General features: G+C 46.0%; 1 protein-coding gene across 2 annotated transcripts in view; it reads right to left on the bottom strand.

The window, feature by feature from the left end:
• Positions 1–2,981: 2,981 nt before the first annotated feature.
• Positions 2,982–21,352, bottom strand: part of LOC129712693 (aminopeptidase Ey-like) — a 41,366-nt gene continuing 22,995 nt past the window's right edge. The window contains exons 7-20 of one of the 2 annotated variants that reach the window (XM_055661334.1): positions 19,822–19,965; positions 19,679–19,744; positions 19,511–19,576; positions 16,244–16,413; positions 14,694–14,770; positions 13,888–14,021; positions 12,744–12,799; positions 12,062–12,209; positions 10,812–10,903; positions 9,847–9,957; positions 8,745–8,912; positions 6,416–6,556; positions 6,216–6,297; positions 2,982–4,618 (exon numbers count right to left, since the gene is read on the bottom strand). In XM_055661334.1, coding sequence (XP_055517309.1) covers positions 4,457–4,618; positions 6,216–6,297; positions 6,416–6,556; positions 8,745–8,912; positions 9,847–9,957; positions 10,812–10,903; positions 12,062–12,209; positions 12,744–12,799; positions 13,888–14,021; positions 14,694–14,770; positions 16,244–16,413; positions 19,511–19,576; positions 19,679–19,744; positions 19,822–19,965 — 1,617 coding nt within the window. In that variant the 3' untranslated portion in view covers positions 2,982–4,456. Of the gene's footprint in view, positions 4,619–6,215; positions 6,298–6,391; positions 6,557–8,744; positions 8,913–9,846; positions 9,958–10,811; positions 10,904–12,061; positions 12,210–12,743; positions 12,800–13,887; positions 14,022–14,693; positions 14,771–16,243; positions 16,414–19,510; positions 19,577–19,678; positions 19,745–19,821; positions 19,966–21,352 lie in introns of those variants that run through there. The other variant, XM_055661333.1, reaches the window with a different exon arrangement.

Raw genomic sequence — 21,352 nt, 5'->3', positions numbered from 1 at the left:
TAAGCACTCTTTGATAGGGAAAACATTGATATGCCTTCCCCAGCCTCATAGCGCCTGATGGTATTACAGTCACAGTTAGAGGTCGATGTCAGAAGATACTTCAAGGGGGAGTGAACCTTCAGAAAACATCTGGATCTGATGGTATACCTAGTGTTTTTAAAAACCTGTGCAGACCAACAGGCTGGAGTTTTTGCAGACATCTTCAACCTTACCAAGGTCTGAGGTTCCCACCTGCTTTAAGAGACCATCAATAATACCAGTGCCCAAGAAGACTAGGGTGACATGCCTCAATGACTATCATCTGTGGTGATGACGTGCTTTGAGAGGTTGGTCATGGCGCATATCAACTCTTACCTCAACAAGAATCTTGACCGATTACAATTTGCCTACCGCCACAACAGGTCAAAGGAGGATGTGATCTCACTGGCTCTCCACTTGGCACTGATCCACTTGGACATTAGAAGCACATACATCAGGCTGTTGTTTATAAACTACAGCTCAGCGTCTAATACTATCGTCCCCTCCAAGCTAGTTATCAACATCTTGGTCTCTGCGCATCCCTCTGCAACTAGATCCTTGATTTCCTCATCAACAGACTTGGCAGCAACACTTCTTCCACAATAACCATCAGAAAGGGAGCACCTCAAGGCTGAGTGCTCAGCCCACTCTATACTCATGACTGTATAGCCGGATGCAGTGCGAACTCCATCTTCAAATTCACCGGTGACACCACCATTGTTAGACAAGTTACAGATGGTGATGAGTCAGAGTATAGAAGTGTGACTGATCGACTGACCAACTGGTGCCAGCACTACAACCTGGCCCTCAATGTCAGTAAAACCAAGGAACTGATTGTGAACTTTGGAAGAGGAAGGTTGTGGACCCACAAACCTGTCTGTATTGACGGGATGATGGTGGAGATTCCTGGGTGTGCATATTTCTGAAACTCTTTCCTGGACCCAGCAAACCAATGCAATTATAAAGAAAGCCCATCAATGCCTCTACTTCCTGTGGAGATTTGATATGTCAGAGAGGAGTCTCTTGAACTTCTACAGATGTACAGTAGAGAACATATTGGGTGGTTGTATCATGGCCTGGTTCACCCAGAAGCGAAGAAGACTACAAAATGTGGTAAACACTGCCCAGTCCATCACGGGTTCTGACCTCCCCACCATTGAAGGGATTTACAGGAGTCGCTGCCTCAAAAAGGCAGCCAGCATCATCAGAGACCCACACCACCATGACCACACACTCATTTCACCCTTGCCATCATGGAAGGGCTGGTCCCTCAACACAGTATTCCAATATTGGTGGCCAGTAGGGGTGGGGGGAGGAGGGGCTTTTTGGAGCACTAGTATGGGTGTTGTGGGCTGAAGGGGCTGGTTTCCAGAGGGCTAGTATGGACATTGCGGGCTGAATGGATTATTGGGCTGGCAACTCAGTCACTCAAGTGGGTGTGCTGGCAGCTCACTCACTCACGGCTGGTGGACTGGCAGTTGACACATGGCGATTCCTTGAAATTCCATTTCAAGCAGATTGCAGGCCACCAAGTTCAAATGAAGTTTCCTACCATTTCAAGCAGGGTGCAAGGCCACCAAATTTAAATGCAGTTTCCTACCATTTCGAGCAGGGTGCAAGGCCACCAAGGTGACCTTCCCCTCCCCCATTTTGCAGAGACTGAGCCACACCCACACTTCTGGGTATTATAGTCCCTCCCCCTCCCACCAGAATGGGTGTGGCCTTCATGGCAGTGATTGACAGGAGAGAGAATCTCAACACTACTAGCTCTTTATTTTTCAGCGATGGGAAAAATCATCTTGTCCTGTGCAGCGTAGGGGGACTCCGAGTAAGATGGCCAAAAATCACAGCCGTAATTGGTACCGTTTTTTCTAAAATCAATATGCAGTGCAAACAGGAAGTGGTCAAGATGAGACTTTTAATTAAATAGATATATATAGGCTTAAGAACAGTTTCCTCCTCATTGCAAGCAGACAGCTGAACCAATCACATATTCTTATTTGGTTATTCTATTATTGTTCTTTAATGGTGGGCAGCACACCCACTTGAGTGACTGAGTTGCCAGAATAATCCATTCAGCCTGCAATATCCATACTAGCCCTCTGGAAACCAGCCCCTTCAGCCCACATCCGGTGGGCGGCGCGACTCTGGTCAGCAGCGGCCTCTGCAGTCTGTCCGCGTTTTATTATTTTCTGTCTGTGTTTAAATGTAGTTTTTGTTATTTTTTGTTGGGGTGTGTGTGGGGGGTGTGGGGGGGGGGGAAACTTTTTAAAATCTCTCCCTGCACTGGAGACCCGACCTTTTCTCGTCGGGTTTCCGTTGTCGTTGGGGCCGCAACGAGGAGCGGCCTCCAACAGGAAGAAGCCGGGGACTCTGGTGCTACGACTCACCGTCGCCGTCGCGGGGCTGGCCGAGTCCGGAGCGGGTGGAGCGGTGGAGGAGCGCTGCCGCTGCTGCTGCTGCTGCTACCGGAGAGTCGGAGGCTCCAACGGCAGGTCTGTGGACGGCGGCACCGGGAGCCCGCGGGTCCCTGGAGGGGGACCGCTTTTCAGGGCTCTCGCAACGGCGACTTCCCCCGCCCGAGTTGCGGGGTTGAAGAGCTCCTGGAGCGGGGCCTAACATCACTGCCCCGCGCGGCTTGGAATGGCCGCGGGACTCTGCGAGCGCACGCCGGGGGCTCTAACAGCAAGACCCGGTGTGCGACCTCGCACCACCCGGCGTGGATTTAATGGCCGCGGGACAATCGCCATCGCCAGCCGGGGGCTTTGACTTTGACTCTGACATCGGGGGGGGAAGAGTGCAGTGGAGAGATAAGTTTATTAGGCCTTCATCACAGCGATGTGATGGATGTTTATGTAAATTATGTTGTGTCTTGGGTCTATGTGTTTGTAATGTATGGCTGCAGAAACGGCATTTCGTTTGGACCTCAAGGGGTCCAAATGACAATTAAATGTATCTTGTATCTTGTATCTTGTTTGTTTTTCACTATATTGCATTGCACTACAACTAGCAACATTTGCATTTGACATAGCTTTTAATATATTTTTTACTGTGAGCTTCATGTGAACAAGAAATTTAATTTCACCCTGGTGTACACGACTAATCTGAATCAGACTCGGCAATAAATAACACTTCATGATATCAATGCTTTTGAGGAATTTTGAATGTTAATTTTTATTGAGAAAAAAAACATAATGAACATTGATGACATTGCTACAGATGCAGATTCTATTCCCCCTGTAGTTTCCCAATAGGTACTCTGACTGTTGCAGTAAAAACAAAGAATGGCTTTCGTTTCTTCCCTTAATTCTGCACGGTGCAGCATAGTAAACAAGTAGGTACAGAGGGATTGCTATTGGCACACAGGATGAAGCAAATCTTTAAAACATGTGTGTGGCATTTTTCAGGAATGTTGAGAATGTTACTTGGGAAGTTGCTTTCACTTGCAGTTGAAGTTTTAACTGTGTGCTGTTGCAGTGGACAGTGCATAGAATTAGGTAGACAAAAGTGCTGGAGAAACTCAGCGGGGGCGGCAGCATCTATGGAGCGAAGGAAATAGGCAACGTTTCGGGCCGAAACCCTTCTTCAGTGCATAGACTTGATTGTTTCACACGAGACCACAGATGCTGGAATCTTGAGCAAAACACAAAGTTCTGGAGGAACTCAGTGGGTCAGGCAGCATCCGTGGAAGGAAATGGACTGACAACATTTTGGATTGGGACCCTTCTTCAGACTATGACTTCATTCTGTAGTAGTCCTGACTCATAACATCCGTTGTCCAATTTAATCCTGAATTTGAGGCTGAAGAAGGGTCTCGACCCAAACCATCACCTATTCCTTTTCTCCAGAGATGCTGCCTGTCCCGCTGAGTTGATTTTGTGTCGACCTTAAATCCACAAATGCTGCGTGACCCACTGAATTCCGACAGAAGTCATGCATCTTTTCTTTATAGATTAGTCCTGATAACAGAATTGCCAGAGGTATTTTCTCTTTCAATAATCACATTCTGAATTGAGTAAACAGATTTTTTTTCCAATTCAGAAACAATATAGAAATAATATATTTTTGCCCTCCCTGAAGGTAGCACCAGTGACAAATGTAATCATCCTCAACCCAGAATGAAAATAATTATTTGGATTAATAATTGAGGCATAAATGATTCACCAGGTCTTAGAACCTGTACCATAAAATTGAATCAACACAATATCTTGGCATAGTAGTCTTGCAATATGGGAAGGACAGGGTACACATCACTTTAGTGGTTATCACAGTCTGAGTTCACTATTTCATAGATCATTACTCAGATATGGCTTGGCATCCGACTCCAAAGTTTCCTGTCATTTTATATACAATACATTCTCCGCTGGAGTTAGATCTTGTAATCCTTCCAGTGCTTGTCATCGTCAGCTCATATTTACATTTCCTAATGGCCTTTCAGTTAAGGACTTTGACGCACGGCATTGATAAACCAGTCATTAACAGGAATCTTGTTTTCTGCCACCCATTTGATATTGGCCTTTGTTTTCTCCATGGCTTGCTCAAGCGCCCGAGATCCAGAACCAAATCCAATGTGCTCGTTGTCCTTCTGGAACTGTTTGAGCTGTTGATTCAACCAGCACAGTACAATGTTTAACTGTTTATATATTCTTAGTACTAACAGTATTATTTCCCGAGCAAACTTTAATCTCTAACAATTAGCACGATTGGTAAACTTGAGAAATATTGTCAACCCAAGCTTCCAAATTCCCATCACTTTAATTCTCCAGCCCTCTCTCACTCTGATCTCTGTGCTCAGCGTAAACTTGAATGACGAGAACTCATCTTCTGTTTGTGCTTGTGTCAGCTCTCAGGACAATATTAAATTTCATAATTTCAAGTAACCATGTGTTCTCCCTGCCCGTCTCTGCCACTCTCTCTCTGGTCCCTTCTATAATAATAATAATAATACATTTTATTTATGGGCACCTTTCAAGAGTCTCAAGGACACCGTACAAAAATTTAGCAAGTAGAGGAAAAACATGTAAGTGTAATGAAATAAATAGTAGAGACATGACTAGTACACAAATTAAAGACAGAATTCAATTCAAAACACAATATGAGGCAATTAATGCACAGATGAAAAGGGAGGGGGACGTGGGGCTAAGGATAGGCAGAGGTGAAGAGATGGGTCTTGAGGCGGGACTGGAAGATGGTGAGGGACACGGAATTGCGGATCAGTTGGGGGAGGGAGTTCCAGAGCCTGGGAGCTGCCCTGGAGAAGGCTCTGTCCCCAAAACTGCGAAGGTTGGATTTGTGGATGGAGAGGAGACCGGCTGATGTGGATCTGAGGGACCGTGAGGGTTGGTAGGGGGAGAGGAGGTCAGTGAGATGGGGGGGGGGCAGATGGTGGAGGGCTTTGTAGGTGAGGACCAGGATTTTGTAGGTGATCCGGTGGGAGATGGGAAGCCAGTGAAGTTGTTTGAGGACTGGAGTGATGTGATGCCAGGATTTGGTGTGGGTGATGAGTCGGGTGGCTGCGTTCTGGACCAGTTGGAGTCGGTTGATGTAGGTGGAGCTGATGCCAAGGAGAAGTGAGTTGCAGTAGTCCAGTCGGGAGGAGATGAAGGCATGGATGAGTCTTTCAGCAGCGGGAGGTGTGAGAGAGGGTCTGATTTTGGCGATGTTGTGGAGGTGAAAGAAGGAGGTTTTAATGACATGACGGATGTGAGGCTCAAGGGAGAGGGTGGAATTAAAGATCACACCAAGGTTGCGGGCCTGGGGAGATGGGGAGACGTCGATGGTGAGATCGCTCTGATATGTTTCTGCCCCTCTCGCTCTCCCAACCCAGATGTAATTATCTTTCTATTTCCAGGTGATTATCTGGTCTTTACATTTACTATCATCTTGCCAACTTTGTTCTCTCTCACAATCCTCTCTGCAACAAAACACACTTTTCCAGTCCTCATGAAGGGTCCTTGACTGGAAATGTTGACTGTTTCACTGTAAATGCTGCCCGAGATGTTGCTGTTTCCAGCATGTTCTGCTTCAGTGCAGGAATGTGGCGCTGAAATAAGGTTCAGCAGTGGACTGCAGTCATGCGGCAAGCATGCACGCTGAATGGTTTGCACCTGCTTCAGTGTCCTGCATTCAAATGAACTTGTACCTAGGGAGAGGTAGAAATGGACTGGAACACGACAAGGTCAAAAAGAAGCACCAACCTGACTGAGCTCAAACTCTGTTGAAAATCTTTCTGTCACACTGGATATCAGCGAAGAGAAGGAAAAGGAGCCTCCACCATACCTAAACAAAGAAACACAGGCCATTAATCCCTGGGTGCATGGAGAACGCAACCACCCAAGCCACTGGGCCCTGCAACTCCCCAGAGATACAATCCGGCTCACAATGTTCAGGTACTCACTGCTGAAAGATGAATGACCACTGTGCTCTTATAAAGTCCCATGCCAAGGACTGGCCAACCACGTTACGAGCAATGGCAGAAATGGTGGAGGTGGCATCCTGCTTCCTGATCATGTCCGGCTGCAACGTATATTCAAGGTAGCTTGATGGGAGCAAATAAATAAATAAATAAATAAATAAATACTGGCGGCAATTACGCAAAGTGAGAATTTCACCTCCATTTCTCCCACCACCTCCAGTAGTAGGGTGATTCCCCCCTGATCATTGGGATAGCTTGTCATAGAGATCCCCCAGTAATAGGATAGGGGAGAGTAAACATAGAAACATAGAAAATAGGTGCAGGAGTAGGCCATTCGGCCCTTCAAGCCTGCACCGCCGTTCAATATGATCATGGCTGATCATCCAACTCTGTATCCCATCCCTGCCTTCTCTCCATACCCCCTGATCCCTTTAGCAACAAGGGCCACATCTAACTCCCTCTTAAATATAGCCAATGAACTGCCGTCAACTACCTTCTGTGGCAGAGAATTCCACAGATTCGCCACTCTCTGTGTAAAAAAATGATTTTCTCATCTCGGTCCTAAAAGACTTCCCTCTTATCCTTAAACTGTGACCCCTAGGTTTGGACTTCCCCAACATCAGGAATAATCTTCCTGCATCTAGCCTGTCCAACCCCTTAGGAATTTTGTAAGTTTCTATAAGATCTTCTATCTTCCACCCCTTGGTCAATCTTCTAAATTCTAGCGTGTACAAGCCGAGTCTATCCAGTCTTTCTTCATATTGAAGTCCTGACATCCCAGGAATCAGTCTGGTGAACATTCTCTGTACTCCCTCTATGGCAAGAATGTCTTTCCTCAGATTAGGAGGCCAAAACTGTACGCAATACTCCAGGTGTGGTCTCACCAAGACCCTGCACAACTGCAGTAGAACCTCCCTGCTCTTATACTCAAATCCATGCAAAGCGTTCCCTTTCACCACCAAGGGGTGGAAGAGAGTGTCAAGCCCTGTGGGGGGAGAGAGAGAGAGAGAGAGAGAGATGCCTTCCCTCAGCTTGGGATGGGGGCAAGATGGAATTTTCCCACTGGAGATTCACCTCACTGCCCAACACCAGGGAGCCTTTCCTGCCCCCAGAATCAGAGCCGTTAATCCATTAAAATGGAGGTGGAGGGGGGTGAGTGGCAGAGGGCATGTTGCCAATGCAGCAGACGGATAGTCTTGTGCGGCAAGGGGGTGAGGACTGTGTCAGAGGACAGGGGAGTAAGCCTACATTGGGGAAGTGCAGTGGTGGGGGGTGGGGACCACTGGTAGTGGAGATGGTGGTTGGTGATGAGGAGGGAAAAGACCACCAAAAATTGGGAGAACTAATCACTTCTCTCCTGCCATGTTGCTGTGGTAGTGTGGGACTATTATTACAGCTGGGTGCAAACGGGAGTGAGTGCAAGCTTCATAGCAGGTCCTTCCTGTGTGGCACACAATATACATTGCTACTCCAGAGTTCCCAGACCCAGGTTCAATCCCCCTACAGCTTCTGACTGCGTGGCGTTTGCACGTTCTCCACGTGGCCCAGAGAGTTTCCTCTGGGTGCTCCAGTCTACCCCTAGTTACCCTTCATGTAGGTGGATGGCAGGAGAATCAGGGTGGAGTTGATGAGCAGGAAAGCAAAAACCGATGACGGGGAAATGTGGGGGAAGGGGCTGATGAGTTGGTGCTGAGATAACTTCTTAATCAGTAAAGATTCCTGGATTTCCAGAATCTTGAGTATGCTTGCCAGTGTTCCAAACTCAGTGGCTGCGTTTACACCTGTTCTGGGAATGGGGCAGAGACATTTCGAGCTGCAGGCTTTCAGAGTGAGAGTCCTACAATAGTTTCGATTAGTTTAGTTTAGAGATACGGTGGGGAAGCAAAGCAAGAATTTCATTGTCCTATCTGGGACACATGACAGTAAACTTTATTGAATCTTGAAACTGGACATTCAGCCCACCAAGTCCGCGATCCCCACACACTTAACACTTTCCAACACACGCTCGGGACAATTTACAATTTGATCAAAGCCAATTAACCTGCAAACCTATACGTCTTTGTAGTGTGGGATGAAACCGGAGATTCCAGAGGCAACCCACGCAGTTGCAGGGAGAATGTACAAACTCCGTTGCAGACAGCACCTGTCGTCAGGATCTAACAGCAGCTCTAGCACTGCACCACCGTGCCATCTTTATTTTGCTTCAGAACCGTGGACCGTGACAGCCCCTGCCTTTGGTGAACAAGCGTCCACAGTTGTCAGCCTGTGAGTAGCCATAGCGGGGTACAACATTGCTGCCTGATGCTCTCACCGATTCAGCAGCCATGTTGTTTTGGTGCAGGCCAGAGCATATCGCAGCGTATCCGACTCCGTGGCAATTGTGGCTTCCTTGAACATTTTCCATGCAAAGTCCCACTGCTCTTCTCCCCCTAATGCTATTGCATTGCAGTAAACTGTCGACTTCAGGTTCAGTGGGATCCTTTTAATCAGAAATAATATCACAAAATCAGTAGAGAAGAGAATACATGATATTTATCAAGTGGAGCAAGATAGTAATTCACACAACTCTGAAGTAGATATCACTGTGATGTTGACAGTCAGCTAACCTGAAGAAAGCAACTTTTCAACATTTGAGTTCTACAAGTGCTCAATCTATGCCAGAGTCAGGATCACTCCTTAGCTTGGGAGTAATTCGAGGCTTCTGCACATGATCTCTGCCCCTTCTCAGTTGACCACTCACTGTTGCACGAGTCAGGTCAACCAAACTCCATAGTCAAGGAGAGGGGACTTTAGCTCATTATCCTTCAGCCCATTGCAGCTGGTAGAATGGGCACAGGGCTCAACCAACATTGTAGATTTCCACTGGTGCAGGATGTCCCTGGACATCTCCTGGACAACCTTCAACCTACAGTACTGTCTGCAGCCCTGGGGAATCCCCGTGCACTCTCGTGCATAAACAACCTAGTCCTGTGGATACTATTCTTCAATAACCATCTAGGTGTTCCAAATCTCTGGGAATCTCCAATCCTGGCTGTATCCATTCAATTCAGTGGCAACACTTCCCTGTGGCTGGAAGAGTGCCACCTGGCTTGAAGAGATTTCACCTGCTGAGAACTGCAGGGACTTACAACACAATGGAATGCTGCACTGAAACCAACAATAAGCATTGGTATGTTGTTGCACAGGCAATCTGACCACACTGCTCTGGAAATCACCCAATTATAGTCCTTGCTCATTGCAGAAATATGTATTGGGAGAGGAAATGCAATTTTAACACCAGAACAACAAATAGAGCAGTTTTAGGCCACATTACCATTTTATTTTCAAAATAAAACGTAATATAGATTTCCAACATCCCATTATTACAAGTTATTGGTCTCCATACATATTTCCTTTTCATCCAAAATACTTACGGATTACTGCTGTTGTTGCTCATCCATTGCTTGAAAAGCACCTGTGCTTTGTTCTGACAGTCCTGGTGCCCATAACTACAGGCCACACTCATGGCAACAATCTCATTGTACCTGAAAAGGGTAAGAAGGGGTTCACTTTCACTTGCGAGCGGAGAACCAGGGCAAATTGTGTACATACTTTGCCAATAAGCGTATTCATTCATTCATTCGAGGAGTAACTGCAGCACTGTGAATCGTAAAGTAACCACAGTCTGACACAATGCTATTCATTGGAATTCCAATGTGCTCTTCTCTTCATATTAAGGATATCGCGGGCCGTGATCACAATATGGTAGCATTTCAGAGGTAGGTTGAGGATGAACGCCCTTATTTAGCATTTTCAGCTAAATAAGGGTAGTTACAAAGATATGAAGGTGGAGTGACCTGGTGGATTGGGTCAATGAGGATAGGTCAGCAGCAGGTTATAGAAACAGCTCATTTTTCATATCGTTCAACAGAAAGTTATTTCAATTGGAAAGAGTGATCCTGGGAAAAGTATGAATGATTAACGTGGGATCAGGGATAATGTTAACATAAAAATTAGGCCATAGGGTGGTGGCAATCCAGAGAACTGTTTTTTTTTCGAGAATCAGCACCAGAAGACTACAATACTAAAACATTTGCAAGTAATACCTGGCTTGGCCTCCAAAAATGTTCCACATCTCTAAAAGGACAACTGTATTCTAAACACTAGGGAACAGAGGCTTAGCCCATGCAATCGTTCCCTGGCTTCCCATGCCAGGGAATAGCCTTTCTATGCCTCAACCTTTCATTGAGATCATGCCTCTTTGTTAAATTCCTAGACCACAGGGATATTTCCCTTAAGCTAAAGTCCCTCTTTTTCCGGAATCAAATAGTGAACAGTCTCTGCACTGCCTCCAAGGCAAATACACTGTCCTTGAATCACCAGAACTGCAGATACTCACTGATCCATGTGGCCTTCAGAAGGCGTTGTCCAGTTTCCAGTAATATTTGCAAAGTAGTCGTACAATGGGGACACCTGCTGAAGCAGGTATTTCTGTATATAATAAAAAACAGTGTCAATCACAAAATATACTTCTCACCTTAGAGATGGCAGCTCCTTCCACAGCCATTACAAATTACATGAAGCCAGCCTCCACCTCATGAACCGTTTATCACAAACCACAGACCCTCTGTTCACTTGCTGGATATTCACCAACAGAACAAATGTTCCCGGACACTAGGAAAACCACATTCACTGGGCTCCAAAAGAAGGAAATTAGAAGATCAACCTCAGAGATCAACCAATGTCTCTCTAATTTGACTTCCCAATGATGAGGAAGACATGAATTCCTAGTTATGTAATCAACATTAATTAGCCAAGCTTGGAGGCACAAGAGACTGAAGATGGTGGAATTTGCAGTGAAGCAAGAGAGCAGTTGGAGGAACTCAGCAGTTCAGGCAGCTTCTGGGAATGGAAATGGACAGTTGACATTTCAGGTTGGGACCCTTCATCTAGACTAGACCGGAACATGGTCCACACAAAGGACACCAAACCAAAACATCACCTGACCATTTTGCTCCACAGATGCTACCGGAGTTCCTTCCAAGGTTCTTCAGCTGCTCTCTAGTTTTCATCAGTTGGCCGACTGCACCCTTGAGCTGCAGACAAGGAGTGCGACTAAGGTCTTCCGGTGAGGCCTGGGGGCTTGGGGAAGGAGGGACAATGGAGGGGGTTGGTTGGGGGGGGGGGGGGGAGAGGAGGAAGGGGGTTTCACCAGGTGAGGGACAGGATCACCTAGGTGAGGGACGGGGGCAGTTGGTCAAACAAATCTACCGATGAGGTCGGCATGGGATGCAATAAGTCCATCACAAGGGCAGGTGATGTTAGTGTCCATTTTCATATAATGGTAAAAGGGACAGATGCGCCCGTATTTAATTTACTGGAGATTACTGCCACACAGCTCTGTTACAATACAATCAGTTTTATTCGTCACTTGCACATCAAGTGCAAGTGAAATGAATTTGCCAGCAGCGGTACAATGATAAAGAACACACAAGAACACAATAAAAATGTAACACAAACATCCACCACAGCATTCATCACTGTGGTGGAAGGCACAACATCTGGCCAGTCCTCTTTTATGTCTCTTATTTGGCCAGTCCTCAAAATGTAATGTTTGAACTCACTAAATGAATTTTCCTTATTCCTTACCTCCATGTTTCCAAAAACACCACTGCGGTCAAACATGATCCTAATGTAAGCCAGGTTATCCAGCGCTGCCTGCCAGGGAATATATTCTCGCTCCTTGTGCAGGTAACTGGTTGTATTCAGTGCTGCTGTGGTAGTACGGTACTGAGCTCTAGAATTGGCAAAGAGCATTTAGTCCATTACGTTTGGAAACAAGTGCCTTCTAAACATAACACAGTCTTTTTCTGAGCACATCCTTAGTGGAGGTAGAGGCCATGGGTTTGGATGGTGCAATGAAATAGCTTTGGTGAGTAACTTTGTAACTGAGTCTGCTGGTGGAGAGAGATAATAGGTGATGATGCCAATCAAGCAGGCTGCTTTGTCCAAGATGGCCACCAAGCCACTGATTATTTATGTGGTTGGTCCAGTTATATTCTGTTGATAAGAAGCCCCTGACTCAGTGATGGCAGAGAGACTGAACTGTCTCTACTGTCAGCCCCTGTCCACACATTGTCCGGGTCTGGCTGCCTTCCACGTGCTCTGTACACTCCCCTGCTTCCTGTATTCTCAGAATTTATTTCACAAAAAGATCCCGCATCTTGTTTACAGGATCTGCAATATTTGGCGCTTTTTTTCCCTTTTTATTTGCCATATTATTGTATTTCCTGTGTTCTGATATCAAGGAATCAGCCTGGCAGCATCTTACCTTGCGAGATTGAAGGAGTCAGCAATTATCTGGCCTCTGTTTATGACCGGTATAACCTATAAAATAAATATCACACTCTTTTGAAAGCTGTATTGATTCCCCAGAGAAGAGGCTGCGCTTTAAATAACAATGTAATACAAAAGGAACTACAAATGTTGGTTTCACTTCACACGAATGCAGGAATGTAATGACCTCCATGCAAAAATCTAAACACTGAGTTCTGGACCATAACGTGTCAAGGCCACGGGCAAGCCACAGAGTCCAGTGTGTGGTTGTCAGACTATAGAGTTTGCTGGAATAGCTGGGCAGCAGCAGGAGACTGAAAGAGTTTCTGAAGCTGTTCTCGAGTCCATGACAGAGGAGTGGAAAGTACAAATGGCCTGCAGTATCTTCTGTCCATCAGAGAACCTCCAGTCACTGCCTCAAAGATCAAGAGAGGCACTGGGCCAAAGGTCCTGAGATCAATGCCATGGTGTAGTGCACTCAACGACCCCACACTTGGTCAAGGCCAGAGAGACCATCTTCAAGTGCCATCGCCCACTGAGCAGACCAACAGCCTTAGACGTGTCTAAAGCACCCACCCACACCAACACCCTCTGTCAGTCAGGACTGGGGCCCACCTCACAACTTCCATTGCGGAGCCACAGAATGATACCATTGGGAATTTCCCCATTCTGCCCATTGTGACCTTACTGTGCCTCAAATACTCATCTCGCATTTTCTAGCACTTGGCCTGAAGCCTTCTACACTGCAATGTTTCAAATGCTCATCTAAATGCTTCTTAAATATTGTGTAAGTGCCAGCCTCCGGCCAATGTCATAGGCCACACAGCACGGAAACAGGCCCTTCAGCCCAACCTATTCATGCTGAACAAGATGTTCGTCCACACTAGCGCCATTTGTCTGTGATTGACCCCTATCCTTTTAAACTTTTTCCCATTCATGTATCTGTCCAGATATCTTTGAAATATTGTCTTTTAAGGTCAAGAAAATGCCAAAAGTCAATTCAATATCCCTGCAGTAACATTACCAGTGGTTTCTTACACTAATGAAGGGGGCTACATGTTGATTCCATTACAAAACATGAACTCTTCTGCCAGCGCCTTAAACAACACTATAGGCAGGGGGATGAAGTGGGTGCTCACCTCATGGTTATTATTCAACTGTTTAACAAGGTTGTTCCAGTTCCTCTCATCGTAATTCACTCGGTAATATCCCACAACGTTAAGGTTTGCCAAGATCCAGTTGTCCGCTGTGTAACTCATCTCTTGTATGGTGTCTACATTAGGAATTAAAACACTGATTCTTTTGTCTGATCAAAGTTTGACACTGAAAGGGTCTTCTACCTGAACATCAATTCTGTTTCTGTTTCCACAGGGAACTGCTGAGTCAGGGCAAAGAGGAACAGTCTCCTAGACAAATCCCAATCCTTAATCTCTCCCAGTTGACAAAGTGGCATCACAGGACATCTGTCCATAGAGGCCAAACCTGGAGGAAACTTCTCAGTCCCAGAACCAACCTCTCATCCCTGACTCACCCCAACACCCCCAACTCACTCCCCTGTACCACTGGCACCCCACCCCGCCCCAGACTCACCCCACCCCCTTACCCGCTGGCACAACCCCAAACTCACCCCTCTGACACTTCACACCCATTACCTCAGCCCACTCCTGACACTCCCTTGACATCCCATTCCTCCCCTGACACATCCCAGATTCACCCCCCGACACCTCACCCCACCCCGACACCCCCAACAACTCGCCCCACCCCCACTACCCCTCCCACCCCCGAGGCACCTGGCCTCACCCCCACCAACTCACCCTTCCCCCACTCTCCCACCCCCCCAACTCACCCACCCCCCCCCCCCCGACACCTGGGAACAACATCTCCACCAATTACACCACTGGAACCGTCTCCCTGAGGGGACTTCTCCAGCTTGCAGAGTTCCTACCTTCACTTTTCATTAACCAGGTTAAGTCCTGCACTGTGGTTCGTTTCATCCACCTAATCGGCACGAACCAGACATAGCTGAAAGACAAAGGCAAGGAAAGGGTTTGTGTGCATTAGTCAGTCAGGCACTGGCTGAGAGATATCCTCCACCACTTCTCTCCTCCCGACCAGTGATGGTATCCCTGTGCCCAGGAATGCACTGGTTGGGTTACCAGAGATTTGGACTAACGCACTTACAGTTCATCTCCCACCACAGCAGATGTGGAATTTAATTTAGTTAATACTTTGGAAGAATAGCAAATGGTTTTTAGTAATGACAGCATCAAACACTATTATTCTGTGGTAAAATGCTTCACTTCATCTGTGGCAATGAATTCCACAGATTCACCATCCTCTGGTATGTCCCCTATGGTACTAGACTCTCCCACTATCCACTCTGGCTAAGCTTTCTATTCTTCCCACATCGTGCTCCATTATCACCTTCCTTCCTCTCACTTCACCCAATCAACATCCTTTGTTTCATCCTCTTGCTTCAGTTTAGTCCCTCATCTAAGTAGGGAACATGGAGTATGAATATCTGAGACGCTGGGACTATTCCTGGTGCCATCCCGCCAATCAGGTTGACAATTTGAAAGTGCCCCACTTCTTCCTGCTTGTGTCCTTCAAAAAGACCTTCCTTCACTGCTGATGTTCTACACGCACTGCATCATAAGTTCATAAGTGATAGGAGTAGAATTAGGCTATTCAGTCCATTGAGTCTACTCTGCCATTCAATCATGGCTGATCTAAATCTCCCTCCTAACCCCATTCTCAGAGGGAGAACAAAGAGGGAAGAGACAGAGACTTTAAGATTTTGCCTTCCACCACAGTGAGGAGGTGTTTGGTGAAATCACTGTGGTGGATGTTAAATTTGTGTTGATTGTGTGTTTTTGTCATTTTTTAAATTATATGTATGACTGCAGGGAAACAAAATTTCGTTCAGACCGAAAGGTCTGATTGACAATAAACGAATCTAATCTAATCTAATCTAATCTCCTGCCTTCTCCCCACGGCTCTTTGACTGTGAAAAACCACTGGTGTGGTATTGTCTGAAACTCCAGAGTGAGTCCGTCACTGGGTTACCAACACCCGATTTATAACGTCTTTGAAAAACGGAACCCGCTCACGATGGGACGGTCTATCTACAATACTTCTTTATCTCCAATTAGTCCCTTAAGAAACTCAAAACAATTTTATTGAGGCCTGCTTTTTATAAAACCCTGTTGACTCTGCCAAACAATTCTCTTCTTTCCCACGTGCTCTCTTATCTCTCCCCCCTGGCATGTTCCAGCATTCTGCTGATGGGCGACAGCCTGTGGTTAATTCTAGTTTGCTTTCTCCTTCCTATCATGAACAGTTGATTAATTTGTTGGTTTCACATCCATTGGGGCCCATCTGGACCCTGGGGAACTTCAGCGGATCAGACGGTATCTTTTATATACTAGGAATTCTACAGTCCAGATCCAAACTTATAAAAGTTCATATTGCAAGCTCCTAATTGAGCAGACTTACTTGAAGTTTGAGGGACGGGTCACGGTTGAATTTGGATCAAGGAGGAAATGATTCTGTTTGACGATTCCTGTTATCGTGTCAATGGTAACCACTGGGAACCCCATTTGCAGTGTCCATCGACTCATAATTTCATGCACTGTGTTTGGCAATGTGACATTGCCCTCTGCAGCCTGGAAGTGAACGAAATTAATGAGTTGCCTAAAATCAGTGGCCCGCCACGATCCAAATGAAAAGTCAATCCCAGCAATCCTGGTCTCTTATCAGCAGGAACTATTTTACATTGCTTCACCAAATTCCTCAAAGAACAACTAATCCATCAGACAGCATTTTCCTTTCACAAAGCCAGATCAACTTGGCTAGTTACCTTGAATTTTCCTTACTGTCCTGCTATGAAATCTTCAGTAATAGTTTTGAACCCTTTCTCTGTGACATGGAAGGCATAACGGTGCAGCAGCAGAGTTGTTGCCTCACAGCGCCAGAGACCAAGTTCGATCCTGACCTCTGGTGCTGTCTGTACGGAGTTTGCACGTTCTCCCTTCTGACCACGTGGGTTTCCTCTGGGTGCTCCAATTTCCTTCCACATCCCAAGGATGTGCAGGTTTTTAGATGAATAGGCCTCTGTAAATTGCCCCCTAGTGTGTAGAGAGCGAATGAGAAAGTGGATAGCAAGAACTAATGTGAAGGGGTGATCAATGGCCAGCATGGACACGGTGGTCTGACCCCTACTATTGAATACCAAAGCAGGAAGGTTGGGCTCCAATTTTATAAAAACTTTGGTCAAACTTAGTTGAAGTGTTGCATGCAATTCATGTCATCACACTGTGGGAAGAATGTGTTGGGCTAGAAAGGATACAATGGAGATTGGCCAGGATGTTCCCTGGGATAGAGTGTTTTAGCAACGAGACTGGAGAGGCCATGTCTTTTTTTTCAAGTAAACTGAGGAGACTAAGAGAGGGATTATTGAGGTATATATAATTATGAAGGGTATCAATAGGGTGGACCACAAGAAACTCCCCCCCCCCCCCCCATGTCAGAGATAGATAAAACTAGAGGGGAAAAAATGAAGATATGGGGGTTAGAGATCTAGAGGACAACTGATAAGGTTCTTCTTCATCCAGAGAGTGGTGAGCACCTGGAATGCACTGCTGGAGAGAGTGGTTGAAGCAGAAAACACTTGAATCATTCAGGCATTGAAGGGTGTGGGCCAAGCGTCGGTAGATGGGTTTAATACTGATGGGTGTCCGTGTGGTCAGCGTGGATGTGATGGACCGAATGGAAGGTTTCCGTGCTGAGTGACTCCATGATCTGTGCCTTTTGATTATTTTTATGTCTATGTAACTAGTCTCTTGAAATGTCTCTATAATCCACAGCTGCCTTCTTCACTTTTAACCAACTGGCAGTTTGTTCATCATTTTGCTCAGAACAGGCATTGATAAAGGACAAGTCTCCAGTGCGGAGCTCCGTGAAACTCCCAATCTCTCAACAACCCATTCATCATTTCTCTGTGACATGGAAGGCATAACGGTGCAGCAGCAGAGTTGTTGCCTCACAGCGCCTGAGACCAAGTTCGATCCTGACCTCTGGTGCTGTCTGTACGGAGTTTGCACGTTCTCCCTTCTGACCACGTGGGTTTCCTCTGGGTGCTCCAATTTCCTTCCACATCCCAAGGATGTGCAGGTTTTTAGATGAATAGGCCTCTGTAAATTGCCCCCTAGTGTGTAGAGAGCGAATGAGAAAGTGGATAGCAAGAACTAATGTGAAGGGGTGATCAATGGCCAGCATGGACACGGTGGTATGACCCCTACCATTACAATGCTTCCTTCCTTTGACTTCAATCAGAGCCACAACACCCACCTCATTTGACCTGGGACGGACCAGCAGGCAAAGAGGTGTATTGTCATTGGAAAGTTCTGACACCGACTACTTCTGTCTCGGGGTGTTGGCTGAGGGTGGGATGATCACTCGGTGATTTCCCATGTTGTTGCCAACTGGACTTGAACCCCTCCAGAGGTGTGGCTTGTCTCAGGTCTCCAGTACTACAGCTGGGGGTGTTCCCCGAGCCCCTGGTCTTTGCTGCATCCAGTGCCCTCAGCAACTTCCAGAAAGTTATGAGAGGCATAGATAGCGTAGACGGTCAGAATCTTTATCCGAGATGGAAAAGTCAAAATCAACCCTGCGGCCGGCCAATTCCCAGCTGCCAAATCTCTCCTACATTTTCCCAGTTCATTCATGGACGGTGGTAAAAAACAAACAGGTCCAATTGGGGAAGTGATTAAATCATGGACAGTTTAACTTCTCACCCGAGCTAAGGCAGCCCACTTTAGCATTACCATTCTTGCTCTGACGTGTAGAATGAGTACAAAGGACACTCGGTCTCTGCAGAGACTGCAATGGCCTGGATTCTGCTGCCTGTTGATTACCGCTGCCTTTGGAGCCATGGGATGTGACCAGGGAGCATCGTGAGACGCAAGCACAGAACATGCCAAAGGCAGCAATGCTGAAAGGGGCAAACCTCGACTGCATGTTCCTGACGTTGCACATCGCTGCACCTTGTTACTGGAAAGAACAGTGGATTCAACCCCTATAAACAACCAACTAGAGTCTTGCTCATTACCAGGGGCAGGCTCTACATTGTTTAAAGGGCTGCTCCAGCTCAACTGCACTGATACTCTTCACCCCACATCAGTCCACCTCTGGACGTGACAATGATCATGTAAAGAGATCGAAACACAACAGGTTCATGTGCCTGACTTTCTGCCTCCCTCACAGCTCAAATCAAGTTGCATACATAGCTACTGCCTCATGTACCTGCTCAAGATCCACTGCCCCCCCCCCCCTCAATGGGCTGTTTGGGGAGGTGTTAGTCCGGTGAATTTCTAACCCAATATTCATTCTGAGAACACATTCTAGTGGTGTGATGATTGGGCTTTAGAATCCCAACCCGAAACCAACAACAAAGAGCCTCCAGTTTAAAGAGAATTGATTATGAGAATCTTGAGTTGAACAAGTGATAACAGAATCGGTGTGACACAGGGAGGGATTGACAATTTTGTTGTCAATGCATTTCGTTGTCTCTGTACTGTACACTGACAATGACAATTAAAATTGAATCTGAATCTGAATCTGAATCGGGATATCACCCGACAGAGGAACTGTTATCACATGCACTTGATACTCCAAGCTGGAGTGAATGTTTGTAGTAAACGGTGTTTCAATTTTCAACATTATTAAAATCTTATCAGTTTTATTTTATTTTGCTTAAGATACCTTTTGAAGATGATCAAAGAGGTCGTCATATACTGTGTTCCCATATGAAAATTCAGTAAGGTAGCTCTGTAGGGAAATTAAAAAAAAGTATAGAAATTCAGAGAACTGCAAAAACTGAAAAGATTTCAAATTAATTGCCATCAGAAAATAATTTCAACAGAGACTCACGCTCAGCCCATTCACGAAGATAGGCTCCGTCAGGAAGTCAGACAACATCCGCAGAACAGCGGCGCCCTACAAAGAAATCCAACCAGTCATCTGTCAGAATGTCAAGGACAGAATCACAACAGTGTGTGAAACGAAACACTCACCTTGCTGTATGTAATGGCATCAAAGAGCTCATTGATCTCTGCAGGTGTGTTAACCTCATCCTCTTTGGACGAGAGCGGGTGAGATGAGGCCAAAGCATCAATGGCGAACACTCGGTAAACGTCGTCCAACACAGTTAAATCTTTCTGTTAAAGATAGAAGACAATTGCAGATTGAAGGCAGCGAGCATTGGGATCGGTTGTGTAAAGGCCTCCGGTCATTTATAGCCCATCCCATACGCCCTGCACTTCCCTTCATTCTGTCTCCCTTGCCCTTTAAAATAGAGAAATTATATTTGCTATGTTCAACCTAATGGGGCCTTTCCTGTATGATTTTATTTCAAATGTCCAACAGGTTACAGGGTGATAGCAATGTGTTGGTGAACTAGCAAATGGACAACAAATCTGAGGTGATGCAGTTTGGGAGTATTAATGATAAGGGGGAAATCTTTTAGGACCGGGAATAGAAAAACATTTTTCACACAGAGAGTGGTGAATCTCTGGAATTCTCTGCCACAGAAGGTAGTTGAGGCCAGTTCATTGGCTATATTTAAGAGGGAGTTAGATGTGGCCCTTGTGGCTAAAGGGATCAGGAAACCGAGTTGGATGATCAGCCATGATCATATTGAATGGCGGTGCAGACTCGAAGGGCCGAATGGCCTACTCCTGCACCTATTTTCTACGAGGCAAAGACATATACACCATGAATGGTAGGATCCTAGGGAATATTAAGGAACCGAAGGACCAAGGTGTACAAGTCCATAGATCCATGAAAGCGGCAGTGCAGGTCGATAACATGTTTTAAAAAAGTCATTTGTGTAAAATGGCTTCCATTTGTCAAAGTATTGAATACCAAAGCAGGAAGGTTAGGCTCCAATTTTATAAAAACTTTGGTCAAACTTAGTTGAAGTGTTGCATGCAATTCATGTCATCACACTGTGGGAAGAATGTGATAGGGCTAGAAAGGATACAATGGAGATTGGCCAGGATGTTCCCTGGGATAGAGTGTTTTAGCAACGAGACTGGAGAGGCCATGTCTTTTTTTCCCCAAGTAAACTGAGGAGATTAAGAGGGATTATTGAGGTATATATAATTATGAAGGGTATCAATAGGGTGGACTACAAGAAACTTCCCCCCCATGTCAGAGATAGATAAAACTAGAGGGGAAAAAATGAAGATATGGGGGTTAGAGATCTAGAGGACAACTGATAAGGTTCTTCTTCATCCAGAGAGTGGTGAGCACCTGGAATGCACTGCTGGAGAGAGTGGTTGAAGCAGAAAACACTTGAATCATTCAGGCATTGAAGGGTGTGGGCCAAGCGTCGGTAGATGGGTTTAATACTGATGGGTGTCCGTGTGGTCAGTGTGGATGTGATGTGCCGAATGGAAGGTTTCCGTGCTGAGTGACTCCATGATCTGTGCCTTTTGATTATTTTTATGTCTATGTAACTAGTCTCTTGAAATGTCTCTATAATCCACAGCTGCCTTCTTCACTTTTAACCAACTGGCAGTTTGTTCATCATTTTGCTCAGAA

The sequence above is a fragment of the Leucoraja erinacea genome, chromosome 33 (genome assembly GCF_028641065.1).
Source record: "Leucoraja erinacea ecotype New England chromosome 33, Leri_hhj_1, whole genome shotgun sequence".
NCBI lineage: Eukaryota > Metazoa > Chordata > Chondrichthyes > Rajiformes > Rajidae > Leucoraja > Leucoraja erinaceus.
Note: the sequence above shows the minus strand (reverse complement) of the source record. Positions and strands in the feature narration are given on the sequence as shown.